The sequence below is a fragment of the Lepidochelys kempii genome, chromosome 10, assembly GCF_965140285.1.
Source record: "Lepidochelys kempii isolate rLepKem1 chromosome 10, rLepKem1.hap1, whole genome shotgun sequence".
Lineage (NCBI taxonomy): Eukaryota > Metazoa > Chordata > Testudines > Cheloniidae > Lepidochelys > Lepidochelys kempii.
Window position 1 is genome coordinate 80,723,363 of NC_136389.1, and position 19,245 is coordinate 80,742,607.

At 41.9% G+C, this 19,245-nt stretch overlaps 2 protein-coding genes across 10 annotated transcripts in view; one reads left to right on the forward strand and one right to left on the reverse strand.

The window, feature by feature from the left end:
• The window catches only part of AAGAB (alpha and gamma adaptin binding protein), a 29,535-nt gene extending 26,210 nt beyond the window's left edge, over positions 1 to 3,325 (reverse strand). Inside the window, exon 1 of one of the 2 annotated variants that reach the window (XM_073304428.1) lies at positions 3,216 to 3,325. In XM_073304428.1, the coding sequence (XP_073160529.1) occupies positions 3,216 to 3,288 (73 nt within the window). In that variant the 5' untranslated portion in view covers positions 3,289 to 3,325. The remainder of the gene's footprint in view (positions 1 to 3,215) is intronic. The other variant, XM_073304429.1, reaches the window with a different exon arrangement.
• A 163-nt stretch (positions 3,326 to 3,488) lies between these two features.
• The window catches only part of IQCH (IQ motif containing H), a 108,402-nt gene continuing 92,645 nt past the window's right edge, over positions 3,489 to 19,245 (forward strand). For 7 of the 8 annotated variants that reach the window (XR_012154108.1, XM_073304420.1, XM_073304422.1 and 4 more), the window contains exons 1-5: positions 3,489 to 3,709; positions 6,237 to 6,359; positions 6,736 to 6,833; positions 7,697 to 7,811; positions 14,500 to 14,619. Coding sequence is in view for 7 of the 8 variants with exons in the window: in XM_073304420.1 (XP_073160521.1) it covers positions 3,659 to 3,709; positions 6,237 to 6,359; positions 6,736 to 6,833; positions 7,697 to 7,811; positions 14,500 to 14,619 (507 nt within the window). In the remaining variant the exon portion in view is untranslated. Of the gene's footprint in view, positions 3,710 to 6,236; positions 6,360 to 6,735; positions 6,834 to 7,696; positions 7,812 to 14,499; positions 14,620 to 14,777; positions 14,889 to 19,245 lie in introns of those variants that run through there. The other variant, XM_073304427.2, reaches the window with a different exon arrangement.

The following is a 19,245-nucleotide window of genomic DNA, read 5'->3' on the forward strand; positions in this document are numbered from 1 at the left end:
TTTTTAAAAAGTCAAATCTGGTTTATTTGAGTCACTTATAAGTTCTGACTTCCATAACTCTCAAACAACAAGTTCTTCCAATCCTATTTTCCATCATCAGGTAATCAAGATATCACCACCCTGTCTTATTTTAACTCCTTTAGGTTTCTCTCTGACACTTAGAGCACAAAACTGTGAGGCTGTACAAAAAACACAGAATTCCCTACAACTTTCCCACAAACAAGCAGCTACAAACAACTACCCAGGGGTAAGATTTCCCAAAATTTTCTCCTGGTACTGAACTAACATGCAGACTGAATCAGAACTTCCATGGTTTAAGTTACAACCTTAAAGTTGACCAGTTGCTTTGATGTGATTGCCTTTACTTAAACATCTGTACTGCCATTCAAGTCCCACCTGAAGTTGTAAACATTTTGAAAGTGAATTATTTAATCAGTTACTTGTCTTTTAGTATGCATGTAATTTATCTGACAGCTCTGACTATTCTTTAGGACCCATAGCTGTGCCAATTATTTCACATTTATAGATGAATGATAAACCATGACAATGAACTATTAAACCAAAGCTTCTTTCTGAGCAGATTACCAATCCCTGGAGTCATATCATGCAAAAAGGCAAATTAGCTCCTTGCACTGAACATTCTCTGGTTTCAGAGTAACAGCCGTGTTAGTCTGTATTCGCAAAGAGAAAAGGAGTACTTGTGGCACCTTAGAGACTAACCAATTTATTTGAGCATAAGCTTTCGCGAGCTACAGCTCACTTCATCGGATGCATACTGTGGAAACTGCAGAAGACATTATATACACAGAGACAGATTGATAGAGCCAGAAGAGTTCCCAGAAGTCACCTACTACAGGACAGGCCTAACAATGAAATAACAGAACGCCACTAGCCATCACCTTCAGCCCCCAACTAAAACCCCTCCAACACATTATTAAGGATCTACAACCTATCCTGAAGGATGACCCAACACTCTCACAAATCTTGGGAGACAGGCCAGTCCTTGCCTACAGACAGCCCCCCAACCTGAAGCAAACACTCACCAACAACCACATACCACACAACAGAACCACTAACCCAGGAACCTATCCTTGCAACAAAGCCCGTTGCCAACTGTGCCCACATATCTATTCAGGGGACACCATCACAGGGCCTAATAACATCAGCCACACTATCAGAGGCTCGTTCACCTGCACATCCACCAATGTGATATATGCCATCATGTGCCAGCAATGCCCCTCTGCCATGTACATTGGTCAAACTGGACAGTCTCTACGTCAAAGAATAAATGGACACAAATCAGATGTCAAGAATTATAACATTCATAAGACAGTCGGAGAACACTTCAATCTCTCTGGTCACGCAATCACAGACATGAAGGTCGCTATCTTAAAACAAAAAAACTTCAAATCCAGACTCCAGCGAGAAACTGCTGAATTGGAATTCATTTGCAAATTGGATACTATTAATTTAGGCTTAAATAGAGACTGGGAGTGGCTAAGTCATTATGCAAGGTAGCCTATTTCCCCTTGTTTTTTCCTACCACCTCCCCCCCCACCCAGGCGTTCTGGTTAAACTTGGATTTATGCTGGAAATGGCCCACCTTGATTATCATGCACATTGTAACGAGAGTGGTCAGTTTGGATGAGCTATTACCAGCAGGAGAGTGAGTTTGTGTGTGTATGGGGGTGGGGGGTGAGAAAACCTGGATTTGTGCTGGAAATGGCCCAACTTGATTATCATACACATTGTAAGGAGAGTGATCACTTTGATAAGCTATTACCAGCAGGAGAGTGGAGTGGGAGCAGGTACGGTTTCATGGTCTCTGTGTATATAATGTCTTCTGCAGTTTCCACAGTATGCATCTGATGAAGTGAGCTGTAGCTCACGAAAGCTTATGCTCAAATAAATTGGTTAGTCTCTAAGATGCCACAAGTACTCCTTTTCTTTTTTTGAATATTCTCTGCAATTTTTCCTGACTGCCAGGCATGTGATCCAAATCACTTTTTCAGACCATATGAATGCTATTCCTCATCCTCCAAGAAGTCAAAAGCACTACTGCATGCTACAGATTCTCTCTGGGCCAAATACATGGAAATTTTAAAAATGTCATGGAATATTTGAGTGAGGGGAGAAAAGCAGTGGGAAGAAGAGATTTTTCCATTCCTCTAGTTTTTGGTGTTGCTAAAACAAATCTAAGTTGGAGTTATAAACAAAAAGAAGTCACTTGTTAAGGAGCACCCCTGCCTAAAAAGCATGACCACAGATAAACTGCAGACTTTGGAAATAGCAGAATGCTGGAGAACTGTGCCCTTTTCTTCTCCCCTCTAAGAGGAATTTGATCTTAGAACTACCTGAGTTCATCAACTAAACAAACACAAGTTTATTTTTCTAAGGTACTTCATGGAAGGTCACACTGTCTGATTTCATCATTTGGGGTTTACTCAGACTGTTCTCTGCAAATTTTAGCTATTCCTGGCTATTGGTCCTTTCTTTTACAAAAGTTTGTCTTAATCCCCAGGAGAATGTCAAACGTCAACGCTTAAACTATTTGATCTGGCACAGGCTTTCACAGAAAGCTACTTCCCCTCATCTGTGTGAATCAGATTGTGATCATTTCAGGCAGGTCCCAGAGCGACGAGGCAGCTGCTCCTTGGCCTGGAGGGCACTCACCTGAAGGGTACAGGGTAAAATCCTACCCCTTTCCCAGCTATAAAATCCCCATGAGAGTTTGCTCCGTGCCACAGCATCTAGGGTCAATAACATGCTTAAGCCACCAAGGTCAAACATTTCCGGGCCTGCTGTGACCGATGCCCTCAGGCAGAGGTTACAATGCTTGACTGAAAGGCACGTGGAGACGCTGAGCGTGTCCCTGGGCAGCGGAAAAGATCACGCCCCGCACCACGGCAGGGTGCACCTGTACTGCAATGACGCCCCAAAGTCGGTTCCGTTTTCACCCCGGCACTTCCACCTGCCCGCCCCGCAACTTCAGCCGGGCCCGTCCGAGGTCCGGCCCGGCGGCTGCTTCCTCGCGCCAACAGCCCCGCTGAGGCGGCTGGTGCCCGACTGCGGCAGAGGCGCGGGAGCGCGGGAGCGCGGGAACCCCCCCACGCCGTGCGTCACGGGGGCCGACCCGACCCGACCCAGCACGCGGGGGACCGTTGGGTCAGCCGGGGGAGGGGCAGAGCTCTGACCCCCCCCCCAGGGTTACTCACTTTTAACCAGCTCCTCCCCGGCAAAGCCGGCAGCGCAGCTGGTTATCAGCGCACAGGGTCCCTCCACCGCCATCGCTCCCCCCACCCCGGCCGCCCGGTGCTTCCGCTTCCGCCCCAAAGGCCCGCCCCTTCCGGCCTGGTGAATGGTACCCTCCGGGCCGGGCAAGCGGCAGCTTGGAGCAGTGAATGACCGTCGCCGTGGAGGGGGTGGCCCAGGCGGGAGGGGCGGGGTGTCGCTGGTAGGGGCAGCCCGCGTGGGGGAGGTGCCCAGAAGGCAGAAAGTTCCCTCCCGCACCAGTCACATGGAATGTTCCTCCCCCGGCAGGGGATGGTACGGTCCGGCCAGCGCGTCCCGTTGCTAGGGCACGGTCACGTGCACCCTCATGCCCCCGGAGCGGGGCGCGGGAGCTGGAGCGCTGGGCGCCGATTAATCGGAAGCTGCCATGGCCGATGTAGTCGGGACGGGAGAGGAAATAGGAGCCATTTTGGTCCAGGTAGGTCACAACGGACCGATTCCCCCCGCCCCGCACAGAGGTCTCGGGGGGGGGGGGGGTTCAGCTGCCCCCCTTCCCAGGAGCCTTTGCGCCTTTGCCCCAGGCCAAACTCCCATGAGCCTCTGAGGGGCCAGCCAGCCAGTCTCCCCCCACCCCGCCCCGGGCCGGGGACTGGGAGGCCGGATGGGTCATGGCTGGGGGGCAGCGCTGAATGGAGGGTCGAGGGCGGTTGACACTGGGGCAGGCAGCCAGGCCCCCCATGGCGGCTGGGCAGGGGGTTCCCCTGGGTGAGGAGCTAGGGGTGGTGCCGAGCCTGAGCTCGGTAGCTGTGTGGGTGGGCACCACAGCTCGAGGAAGCCCCGAGCCCCCGGTGGTGGGAGGGTGGCACCACTGAATGGCAGGTGGATGGTGAGGTTAGGGCCGGGGGCCTCAAACTTCATCGCACCGTGACCCCATCCTGATCACAAAAATTACTACACATCACCAGGAGGGGGGACTGAGCCTGCCCGAGACCTGCCATCCTGGGGATTGGGGGAGCTAAAGCCGAAGGGCTTCAGCCCCAGGAGGGGGGCCTGTAACCTGAGCCCTGCCACCCAGGGCTGAAGCCCTCAAACGAAGCATAAATTAGAAAGTAGTAAGCTGTTGTTTCTATTGGAAAGAAATCAGTCATAGTAAATAAAACTTTCTACAAGCTGTAGGTGGTAACAGTTGCTCTATAATTTAGGTTGTAATATAGTTTAATGCATATCCTTCACGGATCCCAAAGACTTTACAGACTGAGGATACGATCTGCTCAAATTGAAGTAAATTTAAAACTTCTACTGATTGCAGTGCAGGTAGGCTATTCAGATGGGTGAAAGGAAGTGCAGAGAGATTAAGGAGATCACCCCAATGACCCACTGAGTTGATGGTAGCACTGGCAATGCTGTTGGTGAGGCATATTCAATCAAACCTGGGCCCCACTGCAAAATAGTTTGATTGGACTCTAGACTGAAAGGTACAAGAGCTAGTTTACAACCTTATCCATGTCATCTTCCCAAGCTGATCTCCTGTAATGGCTGGGCATGGGAAGGGGAGACAGTAGGGAATGTATTCACAAATGGTCTGTTTATGGAAAGAAATACTGGCACAGTGGATGATGATTTGCTGGTAAACTGGAGGTAAGGATCTGTGATATAGTCTGGACAAAGGAGTCTGGGGCGGAGGGGGGGGGGGGGATTCTGGTATCCCCGGGGATTCAAATTTGAATTACTTCACAAAGCCACTTGTACTCTAAACTCTGTGGCACAGGAATACGTGTAGAAAATATCACCTAGAATTTCAAACTGTCTCTGATTGGATGGGGTTGCCTGTGGCCTCAGGTTTAGGAACATTATCTGAACTGGTGCTAACTTAGAACTCAAAGTCCTAACTCAGTAGGGGGATGGTATCCTGCCCATGTAGAGGGAGTGAGTTGATTTAATAAGTCTTTTCCATTTCTGATTACTTTGATCCAGTACAGTTCCTCAAGTGTTATTTTTCCCTTTGTGAATAGAAAATAAAATGCACTTATCTGTGGTGGCTGCACTAGCTAGCATTCAGCTTCTAGTTGAAATTCAAGGGGCTGGTTAGCCAGGTTTCAGAGGAGGGGATGTGGGCCTTGCTGTGAATAATGGGATGGGGGTCTGTGGCCCAGTGGGGAGTGAGGAAAATGGTTGTCCTTCAGACACATAAAATATAGGGGGAAATTTTTTCTTTTTCTCCTTAAAGGCTAAGATTCTACTTCTGTGAGGTGGCAGGGTGAAAGGAAAGCACCTTGAGTCACGAATGTCTCAGCAAGTTGGCTGTGGTACTTGCACACAGAGGAGGGAAGGTGGATGGTCTGGGGAAACTTAATTATATAAATGTGTTTTATAATGTGTAGGAATATATATAAATCATATGTGTATATATAACAATGTATGTATCATTGACATTTTGCTTTTATGTTATCTGTATAATTATTGTTTGTCTGTCTTGTCTATTTAGATTTATAAGTTCGGGCAAAGACTGTCTCTTCCTAAACATTAGTAAAGTTCTTAGCATAATGGGGCCTTGAATCTAGTTGGGATCTTTTAGTGTTCCCACAGTACAAATAATCATAATCAGTGACAAAGACCTATGTGATCTTGATGTACGCTACTTCAGTGAATGCCTCTGCCTTTCAAAACTTTTGCAGCACGTGCATGCCTCCAGAACTGTGCCAAGAGTGACGCTTGAATGGAATGGGGTCAGGGCCCCACTTGGTAGCAGGCCCTCACTTCTGAAGCTCGCTCTCTCAGGTGGCATTGTAAGATGTTGTCCAGGTTTTTGCACTAGCTGTCAGCTTCAGAAGTCCTTGGCAAGATTTCTCTGTGTCTCCTGTAAAATTGCAGGGCTGCAGGGGCTCACGAGGGTATTTGTGTCCTCTATTTAGGAAATGTTTTTGCTTTGAATTGAAACCATGTGAAGTACGCCATATGTTATCGTGATATGTGTGCATTATTGGTATAACAACATAATTTTGTAGGTTCAAGAAGACCTTCACCAGCTTAAGGACAAACTGACAAGCATCAACCTTGAACAACATGGAGAGGGTGTGGATGTTCACGTTCTTGAAACAGCCATTGAAAGAACTGAAATTGGGCTGAGAGTAAGTAGATCCACAGTTCAAACGGAACAGGAAGAACTTGCCAATAGTGAAGTATGTGTCAGTAATTCATTGTAAATACATGGGTCTAAATAGTTGCCTCTGTCTGTATTTCATTTCTGAATAGCAAGCAACAAGATGCACCAAGCATTGTATCTCAAAGCCATGATTGCACTTTTTGGATGGTCAAAGTCAACAGGCCTTGTGGCTTATGAAGTTATCCAAGATGTGCTATAATTACTCATAAATGTCCAGCCTGTCATTCCTTTTCAAGTAATTACAAGAGCCAGAATGTTAAGTTAATTGATCCAAGTGAATACGCTGAGTGTCCCTAACTCCTCTGTAATAATCTAAACTTGATTTTTTTTTTCTCTAACAGAAACATGCTGAGGATTATTTAAATGCCATAAATAGAAGTGTGTTGACTATTCCCTATACTGATGAAAAAGAAAGATACTCAGAACAGCACCCCAAATGGTAAGGAAAAATGGAAATTATTTTATTGTGGAAACTAATACAAGTAAATACTGTGAAACAGGGATTGGCAACCTTTGGCCCACAGACCGCCAGGGTAAGCCCTTGGTGGGCTGGGCCGGTTTGTTTACCTCCCACGTCTGCAGGTTCGGCCAATTGCGGCTCCCACTGACGGCCGCTGCAGGCCAATGGGGGTCGCAGGAAGCAGTGGTCAGCACATCCCTCGGCCCGTGCCATTTCCTGCAGCCCCCATTGGCCTGGAGCAGTGAACTGCAGCCAGTGGGAGCTGCGATCCAGACGCGGCAGGTAAACAAACCGGCCCGGCCTGCCAGGGGGCTTACCCTGGCGGGCCACAGGCCAAAGGTTGCCGATCCCTGCTGTAAAAAGTTAACTTTCACATTCAAGTGGGGCACCCAAATAGTGGAATTTATATATTCCTACCAATGGAGGGAAACAGGAAAAAAACTTTATAATGTCAGACTCCTCTAAAAGGAATGGAAGCAGCTGAGTATTTAATCCATCAGTTGAAACACTTAACCTGGCTGAGGTTAATAGATAAGTGCTCTCTTCTAATTCCAGAATCACATGTCTGGAGAAATACCTTGCATTGTTAAAATTGTATTGATTCATGGATTGCTCTTCTGTATTACATAAAATATTGAAGAACAATATAAAAACAAAATGCAGTTCCAAATAGGTATCTCAAGCTTTTCTGCTGACTCATATAACTGCTATTTTTTCTGTTTTGTTACACATGAATTTTAGTAAAACTACAGTTGCCAACCAGATGGAGGCAGTACAAGAAGTATAGGTAAAACAAGAGCAAGTCTTGTAACTTTTATTATTTCTGTTTCTTTCTAAACCAGGAGGCTTCCTATTGGTGCTGCTCAGAAGCAGTTTATTTTTCCACGGGTGCCTGTTAAACCTCTGATTACCCAGCCGTGTGGCAGATCAGCAGCACGTATTTCTCCAGGTTCGCAGGTCTGAAATAACTTATTACTACTTTGACAAATAGACCCAAAGTAAATATTGTAGACTTACTGTAAGGGTCAAAAAGCTTACCAAGAATGCCCTGGGTCTGAGTGTGTTAAATATATGAAATTGCTTAGCAAATACTCCTGTAATTTACATTCTCTTAGCCCTCCTGTTCCAAATGCCACACAGAGTCACTTTAAGCCAGCATGGCCATTTGGTAGCTCAGGGTTTTAGAAAATTCTCAGAAGAATGAGCGCTCCTCAGAGATGGGAGGCCCTTTTCCTGTCTTCAGAGCAAGGCAGAGGACTTCAAAACTCTCAGGGAATCCTTTAAAAAGAGGCTTTTCAAGGCCAAGAAAAAGCCTGCCGCCTGTTTTCCTTTTCACAATGACATCAAAGAGATTGTGGCAGCTTAGAGACTAACCAATTTATTTGAGCATAAGCCTTCGTGAGCTACAGCTCACTTCATCGGATGCATTCACGAAAGCTTATGCTCAAATAAATTGGTTAGTCTCTAAGGTGCCACAAGTACTCCTTTTCTTTTTGTGAATACAGACTAACACTGCTGCTACTCTGAAACCTATCAAAGAGATTGTTAGGGAATCCTGGAACAAGTTAGCTGCTTGTTCTGCTGTAAGCAGAGGTGAAAGTAAGCCGGTACGCCCTGGTACAGCGTACCGGCAAGAGCCGATGCACCATACTGGGGCAGTTTAAAGGGCTTGGGGCTCCCAGCGGTGGCTGGAGCCCCAGGCTCTTTAAATTGCCTCCAGAGCCCCGCCGCTGGAACCCTGGGGTAGCGGCTGAAGGGCTCCGGGGGCTATTTAAAGGGCTGGGGCGGTAGAAGCAGGGGAGACCTGGGCCCTTTAAATAGCCCCTAGAGCCCTAGGGTAGGGGCGGGGCTTTTGGGGCTATTTAAAGGGCCGGGGCTCCAGCTGCCTATGCCGCTCCGGTCCTTTAAATAGCCGCTGGAGCCCCGCCGCTTCCCCAGGGCTCCGGCAGCTATTTAAAGGACCAGGGTGGTAGAAGCAGGGGAGTTGCGGGCCCTTTAAATAGCTCCCAGAGCGCTGGGGTAGCGGGGGCTCCAGCAGCCTCTGCAGCTCTGGTCCTTTAAATAGCCACTGGAGCTCCGCCACTTCCCCAGGGTTTCGGGGGCTATTTAAAGGGCCTGCGGCTCCCCTGCCTCTACCTGGGAAAGTGGTGGGGCTCCAGCGGCTATTTAAAGGATTGGGGCGGCAGCTGGAGCCCTGCCGCTTCCCTAGGGCTCCGGCGGCTATTTAAAGGGCCAGGGCGGTAGAAGAGGAGAGCCCTGGGCCCTTTAAATAGCCCCCAGAGCCTCTGGCTGCTGCTGCTGCTACCCAGGTGGTGGTGGGGGGGGGGCTGGCTCTGACCCCCTCAACCCCACCCCTTCCACCCTAGGCCCCATCCTTCCAGGGCCAGAGTTGGCCCCAGCGTACCAATAAGTCACTTGACTTACTTTCACCCATGGCTGTAAGGCTTCAGTCCTGTAGGCATGTGCTTAACTTTACTGCTGAAAGTTGAAATCAATGGCACTAATGTTAAGCATATGTATAAGTGTTTGGAGGATTGGGGCCTAAAATGGTGCCTCTTTTTTACTTAAGAGATGCCAAACAAGCCCTGGGAACTCTTCTATGCATATTCATAGTGATTACCTTTTCAGAAAAGTCAGCTCTCCCAATGAAAATATGATATTTGGCTGTTTTTTACAAGCAGAAATTTTGATTTTTTTTTCAGAAGTTATGTTTTTTTGAAAAATTTTGATTAAAATTTTTGTTTTATTCTGAGTTGTCAATTTTGATTGGTCAGTTTAGTCAGACAGTGATAATTTTAAAAAAATTATTTTGAAAAAAAAAAGAAATTTAAAAAATTCAGTGCCAAATTCGAAAAATAAAATTTCTATCAGAATGAAGTATCTCTGAAATTTTCACAAATTTTAAAAATGTTTTTTGATAAGCTCTAGTCAGCATTGGGACCATTGGCTGAATAGTATCCTTTAGGCTATCCCCTAGTTATCTGGTATAATCCAGAGTTCTCAGGCTATTTTGAATTAGTTTTTTAAATTAGGGAAGCATCAAATGGGCTGAGAGAGGGCTGTTGGTAGGAGGAGCTCTGTTGGATGCCAGAACCCTAACAACAAGGTAGGGAACAAGGCAACTTGCAGGAATGAACCAAGGATCAGCAGCCCAGATTTCATACTGCTGGATCCCTCTGCAGAAAATCAATTTATAAATTAAGACTAAAATTTCCCTTGTCACTGTAAATTGAGGAAATTTGATCTAGAAATCTTAAAGAAACAATGAATGTGGAACTCTGACCCCCTGTTTGAAGAGGGATTGTTCAGATTACAACCGCTCTTTAATTCTCCTGGTTTCTTTCTGTTTTGAGATGCAACCTTAACATTACTTTAATATGTCTCTGTGCACTAAAATCCCATCATTTACACTTTAAAAAGAATGTAAACTTTACACTTCTCTGGGGTTCTGTTGAACAGAACACCCACAAGACCATGCAATCTGGAATGGAAAAAAAGTGCTGATGCAGAAAATGGTTTTTAGAATCTTTTGGAAACAAAATACAGTTTCCTAGAAAATGTTCAAGCACTCTGCTGTATAAAGACACGTGTCATGAAAAATTATCAAAGGCCAACTAGTGTATAGTCGGAGTATAATCCGTGGTCTTTCAACTGTTACATGCACGGGTGAACTTAATATAGAGCAGGACACACACTACACCCTACCATGACTTTCCCTTGAGGGGGTTTGGAGCCCCATTGTCCTTCCATTTCTGATATCTGTGACATCTGCTTAAAAATGCATATCCACGGACACACAAGATAGCCCTAATTTCCCATTATGAAGTAAATGACAAACAGTGCTGTTTTGCCAGCTGTTCTACATGCATGGCATGCTAACATAAAAGCTTTTATTATTAAATAGTTGTGAAATCCAGCTGGGAAATTACCACCTATAATTCCCCACTTTCTGTCTTTTAAACTAGGTAATCCCCAGTTGCAACTATAAACTGTTTTTCCACATTAAAAACAATGTAAGGTGAACAGTTATCAGTTGTTAAGGGTACTTAAGCATCTACAGGCTTAGTTTATTTAACCTGTTGGTTAGAGAAATCAAGTTTCAAATATAGATTTTAGATTCAGAGAGAAAAAAATAGTTCATATAGCATTATCTCTGTGGTTTGTGGTCAGTAGCCCGCTGCATGATGGTAGATATGGAGCGTAAGTTGTGTCTGCAGTAGTTAGCAGAAAACAAGATTACAATCAAATTAACATAGACTATATTTCATATACAGATTGTTAGAATTCTTGCCATATGCCAGATAGGCTGGCCACAGATGTGCTAGTATACTCTTGAAATTATTATTTACATGCAGGTACAGTATTTCTGAATCATAGCAACAGCAGGATGAGATTGTGCTAGCCCAGATAATATGGAAAATCAGGATGATCATTCTTGCTTGTTGTAATTGGGTTTGTTCTTCCAGGGAAGCCTCAGAGACTTACACATACATCTCCCACTAGGATTAATTGGGATTGTCTCTTAAATCCCCTGCACAGCAATGATAGTAAAGACCTTAGTGTCTCTATAGCTGGGTAGTTCAAACTTATTTAGAGAATCTGCTGGGTTGGAAAGACCTGAACTGATCCGTTTGATTTTCTTTTCAAAAACTGTTTTACCTGTGGCGTCCTAAAGACGTAATATGGGTTCCCTGTTCTCTCATTAGTATGAATGGGAGTTACAAAGGTAAATGAAGAAAATAGACTCTATAATACTGTCAACTAGGTGCAAGCTGTTGATTGTTAGGGATAAGAATTGGTTTAAAGTAGACAAATATACTTTTTGTTTCAAAGACTAATATGGTATAGTCAAAAAGAAAAAGAGTACTTGTGGCACCTTAGAGACTAACCAATTTATTTGAGCATGAGCTTTCGTGAGCTACAGCTCACTTCATCGGATGCATACCGTGGAAACTGCAGAAGACATTATATACACGCAGAGACCATGAAACAATACCTCCTCACACAATAGATAAGCTATTATCATCAGGACAGTGGGGTGTGAGGAGGTATTGTTTCATGGTCTCTGCGTGTATATAATGTCTTCTGCAGTTTCCACGGTATGCATCAGATGAAGTGAGCTGTAGCTCACGAAAGCTCATGCTCTAATAAATTGGTTAGTCTCTAAGGTGCCACAAGTACTCCTTTTCTTTTTGCGAATACAGACTAACACGGCTGTTGCTCTGAAACATGGTATAGCCAGTTTACAGGGTGGAGTTCACCCCTGGATAGTGGGCCATGCACCACTTAAATCCTCAAAAATAAGCCTTATGTGGTGGACAGGATTGGTTGGCCCTCTATATGGGCTGAATTTCACCCAGTATGAAATGACATTTGTACTGAAGTAGAATGAGACTTGATTGTAACATACAAACTATACAGTTCTGTGGATAGTGAACCAGTATGTAGAAGGGAGAAATACACAGAACCTCCAGTAGTACGGAGTCCTTTAGCAGCTGATCCACCGCCTGATGGCACAGGTACACACATCTACACTGCTCTGGGTTGTCCCTTTTCATTTATCTGTTAGTGGTGAGGCCTACATGGTACTTCCCAGTTATCCTGACCAGAGCCAGTGACACCAGGTGGGATGCCCCATCTTTTCCCTATTGGCTCCTTCCCTTGGCTCCTGTTGTGTCCCAATTACCCCAAAGGCACTCTTTGAGCATCTTCCATTTCTCTGGCCAGTTTAAAAGTGACTGTGGCACACATCGCCCATGATTTTTCTAACTAAAACTGGAATAAGTCCTGTACAGTACGTTTGCAGGGATTACCACTAGATTATTTGCTTGTTGTACGTATGTAACATGCCAGTTGCCCTGTCCATCACATCCCCTTCTTGTTGTGCACTGTGATAATAGAAGCTGGAGATACAGATGATAGAAGTTACAGAGAAATAGACTGGATGATCTAATAGCTCTATCTCCCTGCAAATGTAAGATTGTTCCCAAAAGTACATTTACATTTAGAAAGTAGCTTTTGTCAGCTTTCTTTCTTAAGCATTTCATTTCTCATTATCCTGAGTGGAATTTGCCACTGGGAGATTTATCAGTTTACTGTCAGCCTGTGACTAGGGAGTTTACATTGTGAGTTGTCTCTTGTTTTTAATTGAAAAGGTCTTCAGAAAGAACTATTGCAAATTTCTTTCCAACCCTTGTTTAATAGCACAAGCAGTTTGCTTGTTGTATAGTGATGTGGTGTGGTAATAAAATAAATACTGTACCACAAAATCATTGTTGAGGTGAAAAATGAACTTTCTGCCTGTATGCAGCCATCTAGGTAAAAGAGCAATTTGTGTAGATAATAACTTTTGTTTCTGTAAACCAAAGTTTGACAATCACATGTGATATGTTTGCTTGTAATTACTTTCAAAAGAAGAGGATACAAAGGTCAGATAAATTAAAACATGTTTAGTTCTTCAATAAATAAAACAAATAGAAGATTGCAATTAGTTTAAGAGATCATTTTGAAGGTATATATAAATCTTATATCTAGATTTATTTTGTTTTTCAAAAATTGACACACCCATCAAGAGAATAAGCACACACATCAAGGAGAAAATAGATCCTTGTGGCCAAAAATCCTGGCTTATTTTCTGTCCTGAACTGAATTTATTTACTTACTCTCAAGTACCTATTCATTCAAGACTGATCCTGCACCCACCGAAATTAATAGGAAGACTCCTAGCGAGGGAAGAGAGGGTGGGGAGAATTGAACCAATTTTGAGTTTCAAGCTGTATTTTAATCCTTGCCTCTAAGTTTCTTTGCTTTCTATATGGTAATTTATTTCAATATATTTTCTGTTCAGCTACAGAAACTCAAGTGTTGCTTATGCCTGTAACTGATCTTAGAATTAGATGTTTGCTGTGTCTCTTGCATACCTTTTACTAAATCCGAGTATAGATTTATCGTGTAAAGATGTAGCTAGAATCCGTTATGGTGCTTGCAAACCTAGTTTGGAGTTTACCTTTGGTGACCCTGATAGAAAAGTGTCCAACTTAACAGAGTGAGACTTAAACTTGCCTGTTTAGCCGTAGTACATACAGAGTTCATTGGCTAAATCTTTCACTTGGATGGTGACAGGTAAATCCCAGGCTGGATTTTTAGTCCCATCCTCCTCACTGGAATTTTTAATTTTTTAAAATTAGGAATGTTTTCTTTTGGCAAAATAGAGTAGATGTTCATTTGTAGATTCAATGATAGAAACTACAGGCAACCTACATCACTCAAATGGATCAAACTTAATGTATAATTTTCCTGAAATTTAACTAATGTATGAGGTGTAGCTCTAGAACTTTCAGGACATGTTAAATAAGTAGATCCAACAGAGTTTGGTGGAATGATATCTGTGAATAGTTATTTTGACTTCTTCTGTATTAATTATCAAGTAATCTAATCACAAAAACATTTTTTCATTATTTGTACAGTTCAGTGGATTGTTGAATAACATTAATCAAATTATTTGAAATTTTCTCCCCATTTATTGATGAATTTATTCATGAGCAATGTTTTTCATTATTCAATCACTCTTGTTTTTAAACATTTTAGTTTATGTAGTAAATATATTTTGAGAATATGCATAGTATTTTTTATGTCTTTGTTTCAGCACAAGCTTGCAATGAATGTGAAAATCATGTATGATCCAGGCGACACCAGTAATAGAGTTCTTTTAAAACAGAACTATGGAATCAGCTTGCCACTTATTAATAAGAGAAAATCAGTTCCTGTAAGTAAGTTGTTTCAGTGCCCTTTTTATCATTTTTGACCTTATTTTTAGTTTAGGCTTTCATATTATAACGTTTTACATAAGTATATCTTGCCTTTCTCTCTCTCTCTCTCTCTCTCTCTCTTTTTTTTTTTGTTTGGATACTTCGTAAGTATTACTAAGATCATTTTAACAGAAAAGCAATGCTGTCAAATACAATACTACAGCGGCACCGTGTTTAAAGGCCTTGATCCTGCGAAGACTTAAGCATGTGCTTATCTTTACACACGGTGAGTAGTGAGTAGTCCAATTAAAGTCTGTGAGTAAAGTTAAACATGCATACAATCCTTTGCAAGTTTGGGGCTGATGGGATTTTGGGCCTGCTCCAAAGTGCATTGAAGGAAATGGAAAGACTCTGGTTTTAGTGGATTTTGGATCAGTTCCTTTGTTGTTAAGGAACTTTGAAGGAATAAACTCTATTTTCAAGCTTCTGAGAGCATAATATAAAAAATGAGTTTTAAAAAAAATATGAAAAATACACATACAGCACTTGACATTTTGGTGCTATATTCTTCACTGACATTTTTTTCAAAAGTAACCCTAACAATAAAATACTGTAATTCCAGAAATAAGTGTCAGGGAACTAACAAAGAGCGGCTCTCTTATTTAAACTAGGGAATCAAAGAATCTTAAACATCCATATCTTGATGAAGTCTAAAGTTTGCAATAAAGAGAGAAACCCAGAAATACAACAAACTAATTATATAGACTTGTATGTTTTAGAAAAATTCTTAGAGTAATATTATAGTTTTCTTCACATAAATTGCTATCAAATCTTCTCTCCCTGTCGTCGTCCCCCCCCTTTTTTTTTTTTTTGGTTTTGGTCCCTGCTGCTGCCTGATTGTGTACTTCCAATTCCAAATGAGGTGTGTGGTTGACTGGTCAATTCGTAACTCTGAGGTTCTACTGTAGTTATAATTCAGAGCTGTAAAATTATAGTACATAGAGTACCCATTCAAAACACTTCTGTTTAGCTGATGACCTTTCAAACATCAACAAATCAAATGCCTACTGTATTTCATAACTTTGTTACTAAGAAAGAAAAAAGATAGCAAGATCACACTTCATACATGTCAATAATACATGTATTCTTCAAGAATACATGTGATCATACATGACAAGAATACATGTCAAGAATACATTACCTGTGGGATGCAAAATGCCACCTCAGATACACTTAGTTGTATAAATGACATCACCTCGATACTAGGATGATAGTGTCTTTGAAATATTTAAAATAGATTCTTTGGAATGTTTTGGAAGACTAGAATTCTCTTCAATATTGTTTACTTCTCCGTATGTGAGATTGAGTTTTTGTAATATGGCCATTATTCTAAATAATCTTTCAGCTCCTCTACATACTGTGTTGTTATGTTTGGACACCAAATACAAAACAATTAGGTTTATGTCATCCTTGTAGAACAAAATTCTCTATTCCATGCTCAGTCGGGCTATATTTGACAAGCTTGCTTTCTTCACAGGAAACATATATTGGGGAAGAGGGAGAGAGAGAAAAGGTATCAGCTACAATGTCATTGCCTCTGTTGAAGAGGAGAGGCTTGTGAAAACAGATGTATTGACTATACACAGAATTTGTATTACATATTAGACACATTAGACTTTGAGCTCTGTTAAACAATTTGGATAGGGCTCAAGATGACTACCTAGGTCTTTGTTTTCTCAGAGCATGGTTTCAAAGTAACTAATCCCTCCCATCTAATTTGTGTAACTCGAGCAACATACATTATCAACAACTTTCTTTCCGTTTTTGAAGTGTTCTGTTTATCCAAGATAGTTCTGTGTATGCTGAGCTGCAGAGGCTCTGAGATTTCATTTTCAATGGGCTTGATTCAGCTCCCATTGAGGATAATAGAAAGATTCTTCAGTGGAAGTTGTGTTAGACCCAGAGACTGTTTACTCCATCTCTATAGACAGGAAGAAAAAAAAAATAAAGTAAAACCACTTTGACCAGCTGGGTACAAGCACCTCGCTACTGCCACGCTAAAACCTACCCTGTTATTGGATGAAAATGGACATTTTGAAAAGAAGTGGCACAACTGTGTGAGACTAAAGTTTGACTGACAAATTTCTGCACCTCCACCACTGTCCTTCTTTTTAAATATATGAATAAGCATTAACAAGGTATTTTCCACCAGTGTTGTTTTTATATTTAATATGCACAGACTTATTCCAAAGATCAATTACTCTCATAATTTCAATTCAGTGATGTGGACCACAGGGAAGCACATGCCCAGTGATCTAATCCGAAACACTCTTTTACAATTTAATTTATGTAATAGAAGCATTATGCAGCAAGCCCTGTGCCATACGCAGCATTCTAGGGTGTTTGGTTTTAAACAACATAAACAGCATCTGTGAATGGCACAGTTGTGGGCTGACACTTATAAAAAATGATTTTTGAACGCCGTTGCCCAGACTAAGAGGTGATTTGTCTAACCCTGTGATATAGAGTTAATTAGAAAAAAACATCATGGCTAATGGCATTTTAAAACCACTCAAAAACAGAGGAATATTATTCTGCTGCAGAGAGTCATGTGTTTTACCACTTTCACTGAAACATGTACTGATCAGTGAAAACTTCTTAATGTTGACTTAAATTACAAATTTTAGTCTAAATTAGGGAAGCTATTTGATACATACTAACAATTGCTAAGAAACTGTAGGTAGCATATGGTTTTATATATAAAAACATGGCAGGGAGGTGGAATAACCAAACAGATATTTTCCATCTTCAACTTCTATAATTCTTCAATAGCACTACTTAACCAGTAGCCTTTTAAAAGTTTTTTTTTGTTTTTTTTTAAAATCTCAGGACGTACTTTGTTTTATAAATTTTTTAGAAGATGTTTCAGTTGCTGTTGAAACCGAATGCCAACAATTTGAAAGCATGAGGATTTTCATGGATTTTTTTCAAAATAGGCCTCAGAGGGTATGTCTGCACTGCAATAAAAGACCTGTGGCATGGCTATGGCTGGCCCAGGTTCAGCTGACTTGGGCTTGCAAAGCTATAACATTGCAGCGTAGGTGTTTGGGATCGGGCTGGTTCAAGCCCCGCGAGCCCAAGTCAGCTGACCCAGGCTCTGAGATTTTGTGCCATGAATTTCTTATCACAGAATACCCAGACCCCTAGAGTGGGATTGTGGTTGCAATGTTATCCGTAAGTGTCAACTATAGTGAAACAAGTTACGACTGCTGCTCCATAATTAAATTAAGATATATAATTATGGAGCTGGGACTGAAACCATGATCCTCTAATTTTAAAAATAAAAGTCTCTCTACCATTTCAGCTACAGAAAGACCTCGATTAGAAAAACCCTTATTCTCTCTCAGATGTAATCAGTCAATAGAGGGCAACATGCCTGTACACACACACTTCCTGAACTTGCTCCCACTGAGGTTGATGGCAAAAGAACTCCTATTAAAATAATTGGGAGCTGAATTTGGACCAAAAGTATCCACAGCAAAAAATTTTGCTTAATTGTAACCTATATTCTTCAAAGATAGCCAGCATCTGAGTATGCAAGGAAAGTTAACCATCTGGAACGTTTGAAGTGCTATTAACAAACTGGTTTTGAGGTAAAAGGAGACAAAAGTTATTCGACAAATCAATTTCAAATCAGGATATAATTTTTTGTCGTGACCTGTAACTTAAAAACAGTTTGACAGATCTTCTTCAAACCCTGGAACCATTGTTCTTTGAAAGAAGAGTGAATGTGGCAACTTTCCAAGTCAGTAGCTGATCTTGGATTTTTATGATGAAAGCTGAGTGCAAGCTTTACCTGTGGAGCAGCTACTGCCTCGCCATAGTTTTGTCATTATGTTTCCTCAACTTCTATTTGTCTGATCAGCGTTAGCACTTTTCCTCTATCATAACATTCCATACATATCGAAAACCAACTAAAGAATAGAGTCCCATTTAAAACAAAAGAGGTATTTTGGGCATCACATTATTTGCTGAGTACATTCTGGGCAACCAACGAAAAATGATGAGGCGATAACCATTAAAAATAGACACTTCCCATGGAGAATCTAGCAAAACAAAATGGTGATCTGAATTGCTGCAAAAATAACTCTGACTAACTGCTGTGACCTAAAAGAGATTCACAACTATACTTTGGGTTTTCCTAGGATCGCTGTGCTGCTATAGAATTATACTGGCACTTTGGTCCCAGTTTCCATCTAAATAAATATATAATGTAATGTAAACTTAGAACCTTTTAATTTATTCATGAGGTATAATTTAATACTTTGATTTCTCTTTTTTATAAGTCACATCATATTCATTGTTTTACACTAACTTCCTCCAATTGCAGCAGTATCCATCACCGTTTCATTATTCACTCTTTTCCGTGTGTTTGTGTGTTGATGCTAATCTTATACTCTCTCACTAAAAGCATATATATTTCCATAATTATAAAGTAATGCTAAGTGTGGCAATTCTGTTAATTTCAAATTATTAGAAGGACAAGCAGAAGAAAGAAAGGAACAAAAGACCTCAAAACCCAGTTGTATTTTAAGTCCATGCATATGACAACAATTACAGTCAAAACATAATTTGGCATTGGT